This window comes from Somniosus microcephalus, chromosome 8 (assembly GCF_052327205.1).
Source record: "Somniosus microcephalus isolate GS21.2 chromosome 8, FLI_Smic_1.0, whole genome shotgun sequence".
In the NCBI taxonomy this organism is placed as follows: Eukaryota; Metazoa; Chordata; class Chondrichthyes; order Squaliformes; family Somniosidae; genus Somniosus; species Somniosus microcephalus.
In genome coordinates, this window is record NC_140994.1 from 21,235,155 (window position 1) to 21,255,374 (window position 20,220).

Here is a 20,220-nt window from a genome sequence, read left to right on the forward strand (position 1 = left end):
CCTGCTCTTGTTGCCACAGTATTTATGTGGCTGGTCCAGTTAAGTTTCTGGTCAATGGTGACCCCCAGGATGTTGATGGTGGGGGATTCGGCGATGGTAATGCCGTTGAATGTCAAGGGGAGGTGGTTAGACTCTCGTTTGTTGGAGATAGTCATTGCCTGGCACTTCTGTGGCACGAATGTTACCTGCCACTTATCAGCCCAAGCCTGAACGTCGTCCAGGTCTTGTTGCATGCAGGCATGGACTGCTTCATTATCTGGGGAGTTGTGAATGGCGCTGAACACTGTGCAGTCATCAGCAAACATCCCCATTTCTGACCTTATGTTGGAGGGAAGGTCATTGATGAAGCAGCTGAAGACGGTTGGGCCTAGGACACTGCCCTGAGGAACTCCTGCAGCGATGTCCTGGGGCTGTGATGATTGACCTTCAACCACCACAACCATCTTCCTTTGTGCTCGGTATGACTCCAGCCAGTGGAGCGTTTTCTCCCTGATTCCCATTGACTTCAGTTTTACTTTGCTACAAAGTAAGGTGACCAAATTGAAGTCCAAGGATTGAGATGCCCGAGTGGAAGCACTCATTGCCATTACTATCACTGCTGACTTAAATGTGCCATTAAATATATTCCTTGTGCGTGAATGTGCCGATTAGTCGCATCGCATTCAGCAAATGTAAGGAAGAGCCAGCTAGGTATTCCAGCAAGTCTCTGAAATAAAGGGATGGCCTATAAAGCGTGATTCTGAGAAGCTGTGCTCCTGGTGTGGAGACTCGTTAGAAGGGAGCAGGTCGGAGATAGGACTATGGCACTATTGAGCGTTGCTGCCACCTTCGTCCGCCTGGCAAGGCTCCACATAGCTACGGAGCCTCGCAAAATTATCTTTATCCTGCGCCATATGGGATTTGAACACAACCTCTGATTTGCTAATGTCTGGGACCGTAAGGCATCGAAGGACACCTCTAACTCTTAATTGTTAACTTGGCTCAACAACCGCCAAGTTCCTCTCTGAGTCAGGAGATTGTGGGTTCAAATCCCCAACTGCAGGACTTGGACAAAGAACTGTCGGGGAGTGCGGCCTTCTCAGAGGCTGCGACGTTAAAACCGATGCGAGGTGCAGTGGATGTTAAAGATTCCGTTGCACTATTCAGAAAGGAGCAGAGAGTTCTCGTTCTCTCAGTTACTCGACTATCAAGTCTTCCTCCAAGCAGCACCATCAAAATAACAGGCTGTTTTTTCTCATTGCTGATTGTGGGATCTGGTAGTGCAGCCACAGTGGCTGCTTCAGTCACGCTGCACTTCAAAGTAACTCAGTGTATGTTCCTGTAAGATCTTGTATAAATGCAAGTGTTTCTTTGTAATGGTGGAAAGTTCGTTTATTTATTTGTTTGGCAGTGGCAAACACCACATTTCATGCCCGTCCCTAATTGCCCGAACAACTGTGGCTTATCAGGCCACTTCAGAGGGCATTAGGCGTCAATGACATGTCATAGAGTCATAACGGCACAGAAGGAGGCCATTCGGCCCATCGAGTCCGTGCCGGCTCTCTGTAGAGCAATCCAGTCAGTCCCACTCCCCCGCTCTATCAATAACAACAACAACAACTTGTATTTATATAGCACCTTTAAACATAGTAAAACATCCCAAGGCGCTGCACAGGAGTATTTTAAGACAAAAAAATTGACACCGATCCACATAAGGATAAATTAGAGCAGGCTTGGTCACAGAGGTAGGTTTTAAGGAGCGTCTTAAAGGAGGGAAGAGAGGTAGCGAGGCGGAGAGCTTTAGGGAGGGAATTCCAGAGCTTAGGGCCTAGGTAACAGAAGGCACGGCCACCAAAGGTTGAGCGATTATAATCAGGGATCCTCAAGAGGGCAGAATTAGAGGAGCACAGATATCTCGGGGGGGGGGGGGCGGGGGTTGTGGGGCTGAAAGAGATTACAGAGATAAGAAGGGGCGAGGCCACGGAGGGATTTGAAAACAAGGATGAGAATTTTGAAATCGAGGCGCTGCTTAACTGGGAGCCAATGTAGGTCGGCGAGCGCAGGGGTGATGGGCGAACGGGACTTGGTGCAAGTTAGGACACGGGCAGCCGAGTTTTGGATCACCTCAAGTTTACGTAGGGTGGAATGTGGGAGGCCAGCCAGGAGTGTGTTGGAATAGTCAAGTCTAGAGGTAACAAAGGCATGGATGAGGGTTTCAGCAGCGGATGAGCTGAGGCAAGGGCGGAGACGGGCGATGTTACGGAGGTGGAAATAGGCGGCCTTTGTTATGCTGCGGCTATGTGGTCGGAAGCTCATTTCAGGGTACATGCATGTGCAGGCCAGACTAGGCAGGAATGACAGATTCGCTTCCCTGAAGGACATTTGTGAAACAGTTGTTTTTTGTACAACAATCCAGCAGCTCTCAAGCTCACTGGCTGCCTAATTACCAGATTTGTTACGTTCAATTTTACAATTTGCCATGGTGGGATTATGAACACAGTCTCTGGGTTGCTAATCCACTACTATAACCACTACACTGCGGTTCCCTTGCAGTTAGCGCTGTCACTACAAACAGGAAATAATGTACAACAGGGGCTAAACAAATCCAGGTCGGTTGCACAGAAGGCAATGTTCTTTCAAATATGTAAAACCTCATCAGCATTTTGAAAATGGGCAAGTGCCACATGCAGCATTTTCATTGTAATTTCACCAGTCGAAGTTACACCAAGTGGCACCGTACTGGAGTATTTAACAATAGGAAGTGATCACAAATCTTAATTCCCTGAAATGGTCCCAAAAAAGAGAACCTTTATTATGGAGCCAATAATGATAAAACTAGCTGGAAAGATTAGGCCACGCAGCGCCCGTTTTCCCGGCACTGAAATGGCCTTCCAAGCCTCCAACATGGCGGACAGGAAGTGCATGATTGTTACGAGCCGGAAGTGCGCCACCCATCGATTGGGCGTGCAGTGCCCATGCCTGAAGCAGCTCCAGCCCCCATCTTCAATCACACTTTGCCAGCGAGCTGCCTGCTGCTCTCCGCAGCTTGCGGGTGCGATGGAAGTGAGGCCCGAGGCCCAATATCGGGGGGCACCCCGGGCCTCACCGGTCAGGTGCTGAGGTTGATCTCTGCGCTGCCCCACGGAATCTCCAGGCCATCAAGTTTGGTTTGTCATCGAGCAGTGATGTGAGGTAACAAACATGGCAACAACTCGTATTTCCATAACACCTTTAAGGTAGAAAAATGTCTCAAGGCGCTTCGTAGACGCATAATCAGACAAAAATTGACATCGAGCCAAAGAAGGAGGTATTAGGAGCGGTGACTAAAGGCTTGGTCCAAGAGGTAGATTTTAAGGATAGTCCTAAAGGAGAAGCGGGGAGGTTTAAATTGGGAATTCCAGAGTTTAGGGCCCCGACAACTGAAGGCACGGCCACCAATGGTGGGGCGAAGGGAGTGAGGGTTGCACAAGAGGCCAGAGGTGGAGGAACACAGATTTCTTGGAGGGCTGGAGGAGGTTACAGATACAGGGAGGGGCGAGGCCATGGAGGGATTTAAAGAGAAGGCTAAGAACTTTGCTTTGGAGGACCGGTAGCCAGTGTAGGTCAGCGAGCACAGGGGTGATGGATGAACGGGACTTGGTGCGGGTTCGGGTACAGGCAGCAGAGTTTGGGATTATCTGAAGTTTATGGAGGATGCTAGGCCGGCCAGGAGAGCATTGGAATGGTTAAATCTGGAGCTGATAAAGGCATGGATGACATTTTATCAGAAAGGCCATCAACTCTGTGTTAGATCACGACCTCCAGTGTGGTCAGAGTTAACAACCAGCAAGAGAAGAGCCACTCATAACTCATTCAAATCTTGGCCTCTTTATATCTTCTATTACATAGTGCACCTTGTCCATGGGACAAATAGTTACTTTTAGATAGTCAGCCAACTTCATTTAATACATTTAGCTGTAAAACCATTGTAACTTGATTACTATAAGCAGTGGGACCTTTTGTAGTGCTAGTAAATTTTAATGTTCATTTATTAAGTAGTTCAAAAAATCTTTTCAAAGCAAAATAATTCTAAGTGTGTCAAAACCTGGCCTTCCTTACCCTTCTGGTCTAACTAATCCCCCAAAAACAAGACCAACCAAACTGCTTCAACCCCTTCACCTGTTTTGCTCCCAGCACAAGCACATTGCGATGAAAAGAACAACCATGATATAGTAATTCACTCCTCTTGCAAGCAACAACAACAACTTATATTTATATAGCGCCTTTAATGTAGTAAAACACCCCATGGCGCTGCACAGGAGTATTTTAAGACAGAAAATTTGACACCGAGCCACATAAGGAGAAATTAGGGCAGGTGAGCAAAAGCTTGGTCAAAGAGGTAGGTTTTAAGGAGCGTCTTAAAGGAGGAAAGAAAGGCGCAGAGGTTTAGGCAGGGAATTCCAGAGCTTGGGGCCTAGGCAACAGAAGGCACGGCTACCAATGGCTGAGCGATTATAATCAGGGATGCTCTAGAGGACAGACACCGAGCAATCAAAATGTACAATGGCTTTATAATATATATATTGTGGCTTCACATTTCTACAGAATGTCTATGTGATATAAATGAATGTATACTTTGAAGAAAAGTAATTAAAAATGATAAACAACCGCCAGAGGTGAAGTGTGTCTGTGAGATAATGAAGTGCGGCTGTGTGTTCTATAGGTTACAGCTTTACCTGAGCAACAGATGTTGCTAGCCATCCTCCCTGGTTTACCGACGGCAGCAGAGCTCTACATCCTCCCACACCGAAATGCCGTAGAAGAGAAATTAAATAGTCTGAATTTAGATCAGGTGAGTCGCAATTCGTTTAGGTAAGTTTTTAGCCTTTTCACAGGCCAGGTAGTGAATCACAGGAAAGAAAGAGGCAGCTAATGGGTTTAATAGTCTAGGAATAGACCTGAAGGCTGCAGTTATTTGGCACTTTGGCGTCAATGTGAGTATTAGAGCCGGGTGCCGATTGGCCTCCAGAATGCACTAAGTCCCCTTAACGACGCTGTCTCACAACATTTCCGGTGATTGAGGACTCCAGGACAAGGGGACATAGATATAAAGTGAACTGTAAGAGATTTAGAACAGAGGTAAAGCAGGAGAAATCTTTTTACACAGAGGGTTGTGATGCTGTGCTATGCATTGCCTGAGGTAGTGACTGAAAAGAGACCATCTCAATATTTAAGAATAGGTTAGATAGGTGGTTGAAGGACATGAGAATAAAGCGTCATGGGATCAGGGCGGGCACATGGGATTGCAACAGTGACCACACTTCAAATGTAGGACTACTGCTTGTGTGAAGGATAAACCCCCGACCACAGATTGCTTGAGCCGAACTGTCTGTTTCCATGTTGTAATTTCAATGTAATCAATCTAACATCGTTCAATCTTTGACTTCTTCCAACATATTTGCATTTATATAGTGCTCATCACATCAAAACATCCCACGTCTCTAACATCTCTTTCGGATGAGACGTTAAACCGAGGCCCCATCTGTCCTCTCAGGATCCCATGGCATAATTTCGAAGAAGAGCAGGGGAGTTCTCCCCGGTGTCCAGGCCGATATTTATCAACCAACCAATGTCATTAAAACAGATTATTTGGTCATTATCCCAGAGCTCTTTGTGGGAGCTTGCTGTGCACAAATCGGCTGCCACGTTTCCTACATTACAACAGTGACTACACTCCAAATGTACTTCATTGGCTGTGAAGCGCTTTAGGACGTGCTGAGGAAGTGAAAGATGCTATATAAATTCAAGTCTGTCTTTCTTGGTACTTCACACAATTAATTACTTTTGAAGAGCAGTGTCTATTGTTATGTGGACACCTGCAACAGCCGAGCTGCACTAGCAACTTCCCTACAGTTGGCCTGGATTACTACAGGCCTGTAGTCAAGACTGGACTCCAGCCATAGCAGTCTAGCACATGCAGTATCACTTTTTCTGTTTTGTCCATCCTCTCGTGAAGACAATGCATCGCAGAGCGCAGCTCTCTGCTGTCTCATCCAAGTGGCCATTCATCATGTGTAAGTCTAGGCTTTGTGCGTCAACAGGCGATTTGACCAAACGTCACACACAGCCAAATGTGATCTGATTCTCCTCCAACTCTCCCACACATACTCTTCCCAGCACGGGCAGTGATCCAAAGTAGGAAGCTGGTTGATTGGCACCCCCACTGCCATCCACCTGAGATCAACTAACTCAGCACTGGCCAGAGATGGAATTATATAAAATTACAATTACATAGACATTACAACACGGAAACAGGTCGTTCCATACCCACCAGTGCATCTTGACATTTATCCTTCATATGGGCAGTAATCCTATTCCCATGTGCCCACCATGTTCCCATATCCCTTTATTCCCCTTCCCTTCAACCCTCTATCTAATCTATTCTTAAATGTTGCTTCAATCATAGGCCCCACTAGTCCATTCTACAGCCTCACAACCCTCTGTGGGATAAAGTTTCTCCTGCTCCCTTTCCTACATTTCTTACATAATCTTGTATCTTTGCCCCCTCATTCTAGACCCCTCAATCACTGGAAATGGTCTGTTTCTATCTACTCTGTCCCATCCCGTCATAATTTTAAACACCTCGCTCAAATGACCCTATAATTTTCTTAACGAAAACAACCCCAATTTTTTGAGTCTTTCTTTGTATTTGTATTTAGTCAAAGCAGGTGGCATCCCAACAAAAATGAAAATGCCTCTCTCATACTTCAACATCCTTCCTATAGTATGGAAACAGCACACAGTACTCCAATTAATAAGGCTTTATATAGGTTCACCATTACAGCTCCACTTTTAATAAATATACCGTTTGTCATAAAACCCAGTATGACATTAGAATTTGCAGCAAGCCTTTGGCTTAGCGGTAGCATTCCTGCCTCTGAGTCAGAAGGTGCAGGGTTTGAACCCCAAGCCAGACAGCCCTGGCAAGTCTGAATTCTGGGCTGACATCCAATGGGATACTTGAGTCCGATGGGTGTGGTTGCCACTTTTTTTTGCCCGTTCGCCTGTTAAGATCGCTTTGCAGCTTCCTTTGGTCCTCAGAATGATATCCTGTGCCTTCTATTTTTGTTACATTTGGGCGCCGTTCCTGGGAACTGGAGAATGTCCTGATCTAGGTGGCTCACAATCGCACTGGGTAGTGCACTTCCACACTAACCCACCGGGGGAGCCATATCCATAGCATATTAGATCATCAATGCCTGTACATATCCTTGTAACCGTTAGACCCTTTCACAAGCAGATATTGGAATAGACACACAAAGTGAATTTAGACTGTGACATTACTTAACTATGGAAAGTTTAAGATTGATGCACTGGGGAGTTCTCAGGCAGAAGAACCTGAAACAGCCGATGTAACAAGTGAAATACAAAAGGAAGAAATCAGTGGTGGGAATGCAAATCGTTTTTATGATTTCATGAAGAATTCAAATTAATGTCATATCTTTACGGCTCTTGAAGGGTATAGTCACAATGAGATCAAATTAATGAACTGTAGAGTAGAGTAGAAGGCGTTTTACTCAGTATCTAAATCATGCTCTACCTAATCAAGAAGTCCCTGATACCGACATTGGAGCCCAAAATGGGAATGGAAAATAACATTTTGGGATATAGTATATGGGTGATTTGAGACATGACATGTGGTGAGTTCAGCAATGCTTGGGAGGAAAAAAGGTGACTTTGGACCTCTGGTACCCAAAGCTCTCCAACACTGGGGTTTTCCTCATGTCATGTCTGGGTCTGTTGTAGACTCATTGATGGGCATTGATTGCTATGGCTCGTCAACAACTCCATTGTCATTGTGTCGTGCAACTACCAGGATGGTAGAAGGCGAACTAGATGGACCGTGGTCTTTTTTCATTTACCAATTCCTATGTTCCTAATTGTTCTATTTCCTAGCACTAAGTCACTCACCTTAATGAGTTCAAAATTCACACGAAAATGGTCATTTAAAAAACCATGAGCACTATCTTGCTACACTTAAAGCATAGATTTATTATTCCACGAGGAATATCATCTTCATTACACCTAAATTTCAATATGTAAGTTAGTTTGATTAGAAAACAAATTGTCCCTGACAACTCAAGTCTGTAAAGTTCCGACCGTGATATTTATTGGGTATGAATCATTGAGCTTTTAGGGAGGAATGCATTATTGACAAATATTAATTTGATCCAATATACAAATATATTCAAAGTAAATTTATTAACATAGACATTCCCCAATAACTCAAAATCCTAATAAGTCCCTGGGTATGAAACTTTTAGAGATGAAAATGATAATGCAATCAAGGAGAATCTGCTAAAAATAATAATTTTACCTAATTTACACATTCAAATTAAATCAATCTAATCTGTAAATCATAAATTGCATTTCCTACCTGGTTAGTTTAATTGGGAAATAACATTAATTGATTATCTAATTTACATATGACAATTAGACCAATGACAAAACAGACTTTGTCATATAAGAACATAAGAATTATGAGCAGGGTAGGCCATTTGGCCCTTCGAGCCTGCTCCGCCATTCAATAAGATCATGGCTGATCTTCGACCTCATCTCCACTTTCCTGCACTATCCCCATATCCCTTGATTCCCTTAATATTCAAAATCTATCGATCTCTGTCCTGAATATACTCAACGACAGAGCGGGATTAAACGGAGTGGACTTGAACAGAGTGTTTTATTTGGGAATTTGGGAAGAGCGGGAATTTGGAGAAGAGGGGGAAGGAGTTGCTGCTTTTTGCCTATACTATTTGTAGCGCTTTGTGTTACAGGTAGATATTTAATTTCAGAACCCTTAACTTAATCTAGATCAAGTAAGTAGTCAAGAAACTACACTGTAAACTAAGTTACCTAATTACAAATTTAATTAAATTTAATGAAATAAAACAAGGTCATATAGGGATGGCAGTGCAGGCGGTGTGCCGCCTATATAACTAAAAAATATTTTGGCTTTGTAAAAGTTAGTCTCAGTAAGGCACTTGAGAATAATGTGTTACAACAGATTCTTTTTAATTAAAAGCTACTTTTATTAAAAAATAATATACCTTTTATATGTCATTGTCAAACAGGATGAATCCTACTCAAACACCTGTAACACAGGCAAAGTACCACAGTAATAGTTTGTTCAGCCTATAACTCTCTCAATGATGGTCTTCACTGAAAATTAGTTGGTTAATCAACAATGAAAGTAGTTGACCTTGATTTTCCAAAGTATTGCTGAACATATATTTGAGTGTACGAGCATAAGAATGCAAACATGTTTGGGACCTGGTAAAGAATTGTAGGCTCAGTAAGACCATCCCTATTTGGTGGGTTATTCCCCACCTACCCATATTCTCACCGTAACTCTTCTCTTTAGAAACTCATCGCATTGTGCCTTGCAGACATCTATACCGTCCACTTCAATGGCCTTCCCTGGTAATTTATTCCAAAATAATGCTTACAATATGAGTCTAATAATGCAGTAAGCTTGCTCAATACTGGTGAGAATCAGCAGTATACAACAGCCAGCAAGTTAAGAGATTGGTTTAACTTGGCCAAGTCCATTGGGCTGGATTTTCCGATCGGAGGCTTCCTGCGGGCGGATGCCTCCAATCAGAAAAAATCGACGAACTTACCTGCTGACTCCGTAGGTCCCGAGACTTGTGAACCCTGGGCCTCTGCTCTACGAAATGCGCAGAGGCCCAGGTATCCCAGGAGCGCAGGCAGTTCGCAAGCGTCCCTGGGATCACGTGGGCCATGGGGAACCAATCAAAGAAGGGAATCCCCCTTCACACTTTTGACAGTTCTCTCCACACGGATCTGTCAAAAGTATGAATGGGGATCGCTTAAAAAACACAGTAAAACATTAAATAATTTTTTTTAAATCACATATTTAAAATTAGTTAAAATTACATTAAATAAAATATTTTAAACAAAAATTTAATTTTTTGAAAAAAATAATTTAATTTTTTTTACAGAGCTAAAAATAAACTTACCATTTTTAAAAGTATTTTAAAATTATGAATGAGTGGGGAAATATTTTTTTTAAACTCTTATGCTGGTAAAAGCAGGCCTTACGCCTCTCTGCCCGCAGAGGCCCTTTTCCTGGGCAGGGGGATGATCGAATTCTTGACAGATCGGAAGTGCCGGGTTTTAGCACATGCCTAAACCCGGCACTTGTGAGGCCCCTACGGGTGCACGCACACCTCATACCCACCTGTGGGGGTTGGAAAATCCGGCCCATTACTTATGGGAAACAATGGACTACAGGAAACTCTCTTTTAACCGGCAAAATTCAGGAGTAGGTTCAGGTACGTTTTACTATATATTAGTAACCGGGGTTCCTGGATCTGTGGCCGTGTAACCGGGGTTCCTGGATCTGTGGCCGTGTAACCGGGGTTCCTGGATCTGTGGCCGTGCAACCGGGGTTCCTGGATCTGTGGCCGTGTAACCGGGGCGCCTGCACCTGTGGCCGTGCACAGAGCTCTCGTACCTTGGTAAGTATACCTCTCTGTAATCCGGACTTTTTGATCAACCGGCACCACACCGGTCCCCTCGGTGCTGGATAAAAAAGAGTTTCCTGTATTTAAATAATGAGTCGACGAGTTGTGCGAGTTAATATTCTTGACAACCTTGAGAGTACAATGCTAATCAACCGGCTGCTGAAGCACTTTCACGTGTGTTACAGATTGCAAGCAAGTGATTCATTAAATCGGCCCAAGTCAGAAAGTGCACAGGTGTCATGCAATGGTGGGATAATTCACATACCAAGAACCAATAATAATGGGATCCGATTATATATTTGATGTAGAATACCATGTTAAAGATTCCCCTGTTTACATAAGACTACAAAGCAGAAGCCAGGCAATTCATTGATCAAAGAGCTTTGTAAATAGAAATATGCATATCCAGTATGTCAAGAAAGTTTAGAAATATAAATTCTAATACTTGAAAAGGAAACATTTGCAGGGCTACGGGGAAAGAGCAGGAGAGTGGGACTAATTGGATAACTCTTTCAAAGAGCCGGCACAGGCACGATGATCCGAATGGCCTCCTTCTACGCTGTCTGATTCTATACTGCTGACGGATCATTCAGAATCAGTGTAGATCACAGTGACCTGAAGTATCTGTAACAATTCACACCTTAATGCTTCCTGTTACATAATTAATCATTTGGCAACAATCCCATTGCGGCTCTTGGTTTGGGGCAGATGGCAGATGGAGTCTTTGTTACAGCTGTCCAGACAGTATGAAGTGATGATTCAGTGGCAGCCTGTAGTGTAGGGCCCTCCCAACAGCAGACTGCAGAGTAAGTTAAGATAGTAGAAAAACTAAAGATGTACCATCCAAATCTGCACTCTGCAGCCATGGTGCGCCGGTGGTGGAGGTAGTGAATGTTTAAGGTGGGGGATGGGGTGCCTATCAAGCGGGCTGCCTTGTCCTGGGTGGTGTCAAGCTTCTTGAGTGTTGTTGGAGCTGCACTTATTCAGGCAAGTGGAGAGTATTCCATCACACTCCTTACTTGTGCCTTGTAGATGGCGGAAAGGCTTTGGGGAGTCAGGAGGCGAGACACTCGCTGCAGAAAACAGCCTCTGACCTGCTCTTGTTGCCATAGTATTTATGTGGCTGGTCCAGTTAAGTTTCTGGTCAATGGTGACCCCCCAGGATGTCGATGGTGGGGGATTCGGCAATGGTAATGCCATTGAATGTCAAGGGGCGGTGGTTGGACTCTCACTCGTTGGAGATAGTCATTGCCTGGCACTTCTGTGGTGCGAATGTTACCTGCCACTTATCAGCCCAAGCCTGAACGTCGTCCAGGTCTTGTTGCATGCGGGCATGGACTGCTTCAATATCTGAGGAGTTGTGAATTGAATACTGTGAATACCAAAGCCCAGGGATTGAAGCACCTCTTTGCCTTTAAGGTATTTGAAAGCAAGCAAAGCATTCTATTTTCTATTTTAAAACTCCTGCCTCGAACATAGGAACAGGAGGAGGCCATTCAGCCCCTCGAGCCTGCTCTGCCATTCAGTGAGCTCATGGCTGATCTGCGACCTAACTCCATGTACCTGCCTTTGGCCCACATCCTTTAATACCTTTGGTTAACAAAAATCTATCAATCGCAGGTTTAAAATGAACAATTGATCTAGCACCAATTTCCTTTTGCGGAAGAGAGTTCCAAACTTCTATCACCCTTTATGTGTAAAAGTGTTTCCTAATTTCACTCCTGAAAGGTCTGACTATACCTCCTAGTCCTAGAATCCCCAACCAGCGGAAATAGTTTCTCTCTATCTACCCTATCTGTTCCCCTTAATATCCTGAAAACTTCGATCAGATCACCCCTTAACCTTCTAAATTCCAGGGAATACAACCCTAATTTGTGTAATCTCTCCTCGTAACTTAACCCTTGAAGTCTGGGCCCTTACAATCCAACTAAGCTAAGGAAGGGCTACTGATTGTTTTTAACAGTACTTTGGTAACTGTGTATTTGGTGTTGCTATGACGTGGATGTGGAAGGATCTCACACTAATGCTTCTCCCTCAGATCTCAGACATGGTGATTACGGCACTGAATCAGAATCGGGTTCGGTTTGAGTTAAAGCCTGGTATTCAGATCATTGTTTCTACTGCTCATCTTACATTAGGTAAGTGTGTCATTTACACAGCACACCACCAAATAGCAGGCTTTATTGTGCAGTGATACTGATGCTGTGCTCTTCGCAGACTGACAAAATTGGCCTCTGAAGCCAAAGTTTTTTTTTTAATGGATTTTTAAAAATGTAGGTAATGAGCACCTTGTGGGGCCTACATCACGGACCAAGTTTCTGAAAGCAGTGTTTAGGCTATAATTCCATGATTCGGGGCATTACTAAGGATTATTTGTGTTGTGGCTGTACCCTGATATCCGTTCTTTAATTTTTATTTTGACCCGAATACAACATAAGAACATAAGAATTAGAAACAGGATTAGGCCATACGGCCCCTCGAGCCTGCTCCGCCATTCAACATCATGTCTGATCTTCGACATCAACTCCACTTTCCCGCCCGATCCCCATATCCTTTGATTCCCCATGAGCCCGAAAATCTCTCTATCTCAGCCTTGAATATACTCAATGACTCAGCATCCACCGCCCTTTGAGGTAGAGAATTCCAAAGATTCCCAACCCTCTGAGTGAAGAATTTCCTCCTCATCTCAGTCCTAAATGGCTAACCCCTTATCCTGAGACTATGCCCCCTAGTTCTAGACACTCCAGCCTGGGGAAACAACTTTTCAGCATCTACCCAGTCAATCCCCCTCAGAATCTTTTCTGTTTCAATGAGATCACCTCTCATTCTTCTAAACTCCAGAGAGTATAGGCCCAGTCCTTTCTTGCAGTTGAATAGCTCAATCAGTGATAGTGAGGCTCCTCTCAAACAAATCCTCTTATTTCTTGGACTCTAGGTAGGCCAGCTGATTTTACAACATTTCAGCTCACACTGTGACACGGAAACAAACTCAACTCAAATATCAGGAGTATCTTTATTACTGGAAAATTAACGCCTAAACTACAGGAAGAACAGGAATAGCTTTACTACCGTAATAACGCTAAACTACAGGAATATTAGGAATAGTTTTATTACTGGAATATTAGCCCTAAATTTAAAAAATAACTACCTGAAATAATTCTAATTAAAATGAAATTGCTTAGTTTAATTCCTTTCTCTGTTGTTGCCCTTTCACCCCTGCTCCCTCCTTTTTGTCCCACTTTTGTCCTAGTAATTAGGACTTAACACGCCATTAAAAATTCACTTGCACTTGAATGGACAAGCTCTAACTTTTCTGGCAGGTTTATTGGGAATCTATCACGTAAGTGCCCCAACTTCATGCCCTTCCATGTGTTTCAGTGTCGAGTCTCTCGGCGGGATACTGTTATAACACAGCTTCTGGACATATAAACTGGCCAGAAAAAGCAGCAAACCTGAGGATTGGGAGCAGTTTAGGATTCAGCAAAGGAGGACAAAGGAATTAATTAAGAGGGGGAAAATAGAGTATGAGAGTAAGCTTTCAGGGAACATAAAAAATGACTGTAAAAGCTTCTATAGATATGTGAAGAGAAAAAGACTGGTAAAGTCAAGCGTAGGTCCCTTGCAGTCATAATCAGGGGAATTTATAATGGGGAACAAAGACATGGCAGACTAATTAAATACATACTTTGCTTCTGACTTCACAAAGGATGACACAAATAAACTCCTAGAGATGTCGGGAACATAGGGTCTAATGAAAGGGGGGAACTGAATGAAATCAGTATTTGTAGGGAAATGATGTTAGGGAAATTGACGGGATTGAAGGCCGATAAATCCCCAGGGCCTGATAATCTACAACCTAGGATACTTAAGGAAGTGGCCCTAGAAATAATAGATGCATTGCTGGTCATCTTCCAAAATTCTATAGACTCTGGAACAGTTCCCATGGATTGGAGGGTAGCTAATGTAACCCCATTATTTAAAAAAGGTGGTAGAGAAAAAACAGGGAATTATAGACTGGTAAGCCTGACACCGGTAGTGGGGAAAATGCTAGAGTCCATTATAAAAGATGTAATAGCAGAGCACTTGGAAAACAGTGACAGGATCGGACAAAGTCAACATGGATTTACAAAAGGTAAATCATGCTTGACTAATCTACTGGAATTTTTTGAGCATGTAACTGGTAGAATAGATAAGGGAGAACCAGTGGATATGGTGTATTTGGACTTTCAGAAGGCTTTCGATAAGGTCCCGCAGAGACTAGCGTGCAAAGTTAAAGCACGTGAGATTGGGGGTAAGGTACTGACTTGGATAGAAAACTGGTTGGCAGACAGGAAGCAAAGAGTTGGAATAAACGGGTCTTTTTCCAAGTGGAAGGCAGTGACTAGTGGGGTACCGCAGGGATCGGTGCTAGGACCCCAGTTATTCATAATATATATTAATGATCTAGACGAGGGAACTAGATGTAATATCTCCAAGTTTGCAGACGACACAAAGCTGGGTGGGCGTGTGTGCTGTGAGGAAGACGCAGAGAAACTCCAGTACGACTTGGACAGGTTAGGCGATTGGGCAGATGCATGGCAGATGCAGTATAATGTGGATAAATGCGAGGTTATCCACTTTGGTGGCAAAAACAGGAAGGCAGATTATTATCTGAACGGCAATAGATTGGGAAAAGGGGAAGTGCAACGAGACCTGGGTGTCCTTGTGCACCAGTCACTGAAGCTAAGCATGCAGGTGCAGCAGGCGGTTAAGAAGGCAAATGGTATGCTGGCCTTCATAGCGAGAGGATTCGAGTACAGGAGCAAAGATGTCTTGCTGCAGTTGTACAGGGCCTGGTGAGACCACACCTTGAGTATTGTGTGCAGTTTTGGTTGCCTTATCTGAGGAAGGATGTTCTTGCCATGGAGGGAGTGCAGCGAAGATACACCAGACTGATACCTGGGATGGCAGGAATGACGTATGAAGAGAGATTGGGTCGATTAGGCTTATATTCGCTAGAGTTTAGAAGAATGAGAGGGGATCTCATTGAAACTTATAAAATTCTAACAGGACTAGACAGACTAGATGCAGGAAGGCTGTTCCCGATGGCGGGGGAGTCCAGAACCAGGGGTCACAGTCTAAGGATAAAGGCTAAGTCATTTAGGACAGAGATGAGGAGGAATTTCTTCACCCAGAGAGTGGTGAACCTGTGGAATTCTCTACCACACAAGACAGTTGAGGCCAATTCATTAAATATATTCAAGAAGGAGTTAGATATATTTCTTAAGGCTAAAGGGATCAAGGGATATGGGGAGAAGACAGGGACAGGGTACTGAATTTGGATGATCAGCCATGATCCCATTGAATGGCGGAGCAGGCTCGAGGGGCCGAATGGCCTACTCCTGCTCCTATCTTCTATGTTTCTATGTTTTCTGGAGGAGCAGGGCAACTCAGACAGCAACTTCCTGATTTCCACGTTTAGCTGCGCGTGTGCGGTCACCTCACCGTTATTTTTACTGCAAAATCCAGGCCAATGTTAAAATACTTGCCTCCTGGCTACTTCTTCCTGGCTCCTGGGTGTCCATTTTGGAGTAAGGAACAACTTAAAAAAAAATTGGGGTTGATGGGCTAACAAAAAAAAAACCATGTTGAAGGAGATCATTTTTAAGACAGTTGAGAAGCAGGAGAGTGAAGACTGGCACCGTCACATCATAGTCGAGCTTTGACCTGTCGATGCTGGTCGGGTTGCTGATGACTTGAGTATAGCCATCACTGGTTAACGCATCCATCTTAACTCTTCCTGGGCCCTCCTGTTTTAATGGGTAACTGAAGACTCCTGGATCGGTTACATTTAAAAAAAAAAATCTGGCTCCTAGATAGGAGCTGCAGAAATCCAGCCCCACTTCATTAACTGGCATGAGGAAGATTCGTTTTTTACATAATGCTCATTTTCAGATTCCTATTTATATCATTTTGAGGCAACTGGGGGGTGGCGAGGGGGAGGATTTTTGCAAGTTCACTATTTATTGTCTGAAGTGTTTGTTATACATGTGTTTATGATTTTGTTATAATTAAGAAACAGTGAAGTATTTAAGAAACAGTGAAGTCTTTCCCTATGTGACATTGCAGCATTAACTGCTCTAAGGTGTCCACAATGAGGCAGTAAAACATTACAACAATGATTAAATACCAATCAATTATTTTTAACAACCATTATTTGTCCCATCTGCTAGATTTACCATCATTGATCATTATGGAAAACTAGCTTCATCATCCAGAACAACTGTAATATTTTTCTAGATGGCTGACCTGAAAGAGGCCAAAAATCCTACCTCGTCGGTGCTTATGATCTTGTGAATCATTTCATTGGGCCTGATGTTTGGTGGTGAGGTGCATTCTTACCATGAGTCTTATATCAGGACAGATGTCGCTATAATTTTCATCAACGGTTGATGGGAACTAGAGAGAAAATGATCATTCCTTTGCACTTCTAGTTTGCCAAGAGAAAACGTGAGTCATTTTTGTTTTCAGCACAAGTAGTTGGATTCAATCAGAGTTTGACTTGGTCTTCAGGCCATCCTAAAGTCAAATCATGCGAATCAGAATCTGAAATTCTCGACTCCCCCCCCCCCCAGCCCCCCAAAAAAAAGGTCACGTTTGGCAGAAAGAGCTCGTCTGGACCACTAGGTTAACAGATTCCTTGGGTTCTGTCTCCCGAGATTACCCCAAAAATGGACAGTTTGGATGGATAGGTTCATCTTCCCCGCTGCCCACACCCACCGCACCCCCCCCACACCCCACGCTGCAGCCGTACAGCAGGGGAAATGGGCATGTAGATCAGCACTGGAGTGGCCACCAGGCAGAAAGAGGAATTGGACATCTACAGAGTAACAGACTTACAAGAAGTAACAGCTGATGTCAGTCACTTCCTTCCAGGATGTGGAGATGCCGGTGTTGGACTGGGGTGGACAAATGTAAGAAGTCACACAACACCAGGTTATAGTCCAACAGCTTTATTTGAAATCACAAGCTTTCGGAGCGCTGCTCCTTCGTCAGCTGAAGTGAAGAGATGCATATAGGCACAGCATATATAGTCAGAGAATACTGCCAGATGATTACAGGTAATCTTTCTAACTGCCCTTTATCACACCTCGGCAGAGGGATAATCACAGCAATCAAAGGTGTGAATGGTGTCCAAACAGGTCAGTCAGGAAAACATTACATCAAAGAACAATGAGGTGGGGTCACAAGGGGTCCAATGTTGCAGATGCTGGGGTCTGTATGAAAAACAAAAAACAAACAAAAAACTATTTTTTTGCTGGAAATCACAGCAGGTCCGGCCGCATCTGTGTAGAGAGAACAAGCCAACGACGACTCGAGTCTGGATGACCCTACGTCAGGTGGGGTTACATGGAGCGTGACATGAACCCAAGATCCCGGTTGAGGCCGTCCTCATGAGTGCGGAACTTGGCTATCAGTTTCTGCTCGACGATTTTGCGTTGTCGTGTGTCTCGAAGGCCGCCTTGGAGAATGCTTACCTGAAGATCGGAGGCTGAATGTCCTTGACTGCTGAAGTGTTCCCCGACTGGGAGGGAACACTCCTGCCTGGCGATTGTTGTGTGGTGTCCGTTCATCCATTGTCGCAGTGTCTGCATGGTTTTGCCGATGTACCATGCTCCGGGGCATCCTTTCCTGCAACGTATGAGTTGGACAACATTGGCCGAGCCACATGAGTATGTACCATGTACCTGGTGGGTGGTGTCCTCACGTGTGATGATGGTATCTGTGTTGATGATCTGGTATGTCTTGCAGAGGTAGCCGTGGCAGGGTTGTGTGGTGTCATGGTCGCTGTTCTCCTGAAAGCTGGGTAATTTGCTGCGAACGATGGTCCATTTGAGGTTAGGCGGCTGTTTGAAGGCGAGTAGTGGAGGTGTGAGGATGGCCTTAGCGAGGTGTTCATCGTCATCGATGACATGTTGAAGGCTGCGAAGAACATGGCGTAGTTTCTCCGCTCCGGGGAAGTACTGGACGACGAAGGGTACTCTGTTGGTTGTGTCCCGTGTTTGTCTTCTGAGGAGGTCTATGCGATTTTTCGCTGTGGCCCGTCGGAACTGTCGATCGATGAGTCGAGTGTCATATCCCGTTCTTACGAGGGCGTCTTTCAGCGTCTGTAGGTGTCTATCACGTTCCTCCTCGTCTGAGCAGATCCTGTGTATTCGCATGGCTTGTCCATAGGGGATGGCTTCTTTAATGTGGTTAGGGTGGAAGCTGGAGAAGTGGAGCATCGTGAGGTTTTCTGTGGGCTTGCGGTAGAGTGAAGTGCTGAGATGTCCGTCTTTGATGGAGATTCGTGAGTCCAAGAATGAAACCGATTCTGAGTAGTAGTCCATGGTGAGTTTGATTGTGGGATGGAACTTGTTGATGTTATCGTGTAGTCTTTTCAGTGATTCTTCACCGTGGGTCCATAGGAAGAAAATGTCGTCGATGTATCTGGTGTATAGCGCTGGTTGGAGGTCCTGTGCAGCGAAGAAGTCTTGCTCGAACTTGTGCATGAAGATGTTTGCGTATTGGGGTGCGAATTTGGTCCCCATGGCTGTTCCGTGTGTTTGGGTAAAGAACTGGTTGTCAAAGGTGAAGACACTGTGGTCGAGGATGAAGTGGATGAGTTGTAGGATGGTGTCTGGAGATTGGTTGTTGTTGGTGTTGAGTACTGAGGCTGTCGCAGCGATGCCGTCATCGTGGGGGATACTGGTGTAGAGTGCCGAGACGTCCATCATGGCGAGGAGTGTTCCTGGTTCAACTGGTCCGTGGGTGCTGAGTTTCTGTAAGAAGTCTGTAGTGTCATGTCAGAAGCTGATGGTTCCCTGTACGATGGGTTTCTGGATGCCCTCGACATATCCAGAGAGGTTCTCACACAGGGTTCCGTTGCCTGATACGATAGGACGTCCAGGTGTGTTGGCTTTGTGTATCTTTGGGAGGCAGTAGAAGTCTCCCATGCGGAGAGTACGTGGGATGAGAGCGCGTAGGATGCTTTGAAGGTCTGGATCGAAGGTCTTAATCAGTCTGTTGAGTTGGCGGGTGTGTTCTTTGGTCGGATCTGTTCCTGGTTGTCCAGTTGTCGGTATGCTTCTTTGCAATAGTCCGTTCTGTTCTGTATGACGATGGCTCCTCCTTTGTCTGCTGGTTTGATGACAATGTTGCGGTTGGTCTCGAGAGCGTGGATGGCGTTGCGTTGTGCTCGGGTGACATTCTGGACTGTCTTGTAAGTGCGGCTGATGAATCTGGCGTTGATGCATCTCCTGACAGCTTGAGCATACATGTCAAGCTTAGGGCAGCGACCCTCCGGAGGGGTCCAATTTGACTCTTTCTTCTTCGGTTGCTGCACTGCGGATCCCTCTGTCTGCTGTTCCGGATCATTGATTGTCTCAAACAAAATAGTTTTTTGTTTGTTTTTTGTTTTTCATACAGACCCCAGCATCTGCAACATTGGACCCCTTGTGACCCCACCTCATTGTTCTTTGATGTAATGTTTTCCTGACTGACTTGTTTGGACACCATTCACACCTTTGATTGCTGTGATTATCTCTCTGCCGAGGTGTGATAAAGGGCAGTTAGAAAGATTACCTGTAATCATCTGGCAGTATTCTCTGACTATATATGCTGTGCCTATATGCATCTCTTCACTTCACCTGATGAAGGAGCAGCGCTCCGAAAGCTTGTGATTTCAAATAAAGCT

General features: G+C 44.6%; 1 protein-coding gene across 1 annotated transcript in view; it reads left to right on the plus strand.

Annotated features, from left to right (window-relative positions):
• Positions 1-20,220, plus strand: part of LOC147113360 (VPS10 domain-containing receptor SorCS1-like) — a 1,462,440-nt gene that overhangs the window by 1,425,949 nt on the left and 16,271 nt on the right. Inside the window, exons 23-24 of the mRNA XM_085996119.1 lie at positions 4,682-4,810; positions 12,544-12,643. Coding sequence (XP_085852245.1) covers positions 4,682-4,810; positions 12,544-12,643 — 229 coding nt within the window. The remainder of the gene's footprint in view (positions 1-4,681; positions 4,811-12,543; positions 12,644-20,220) is intronic.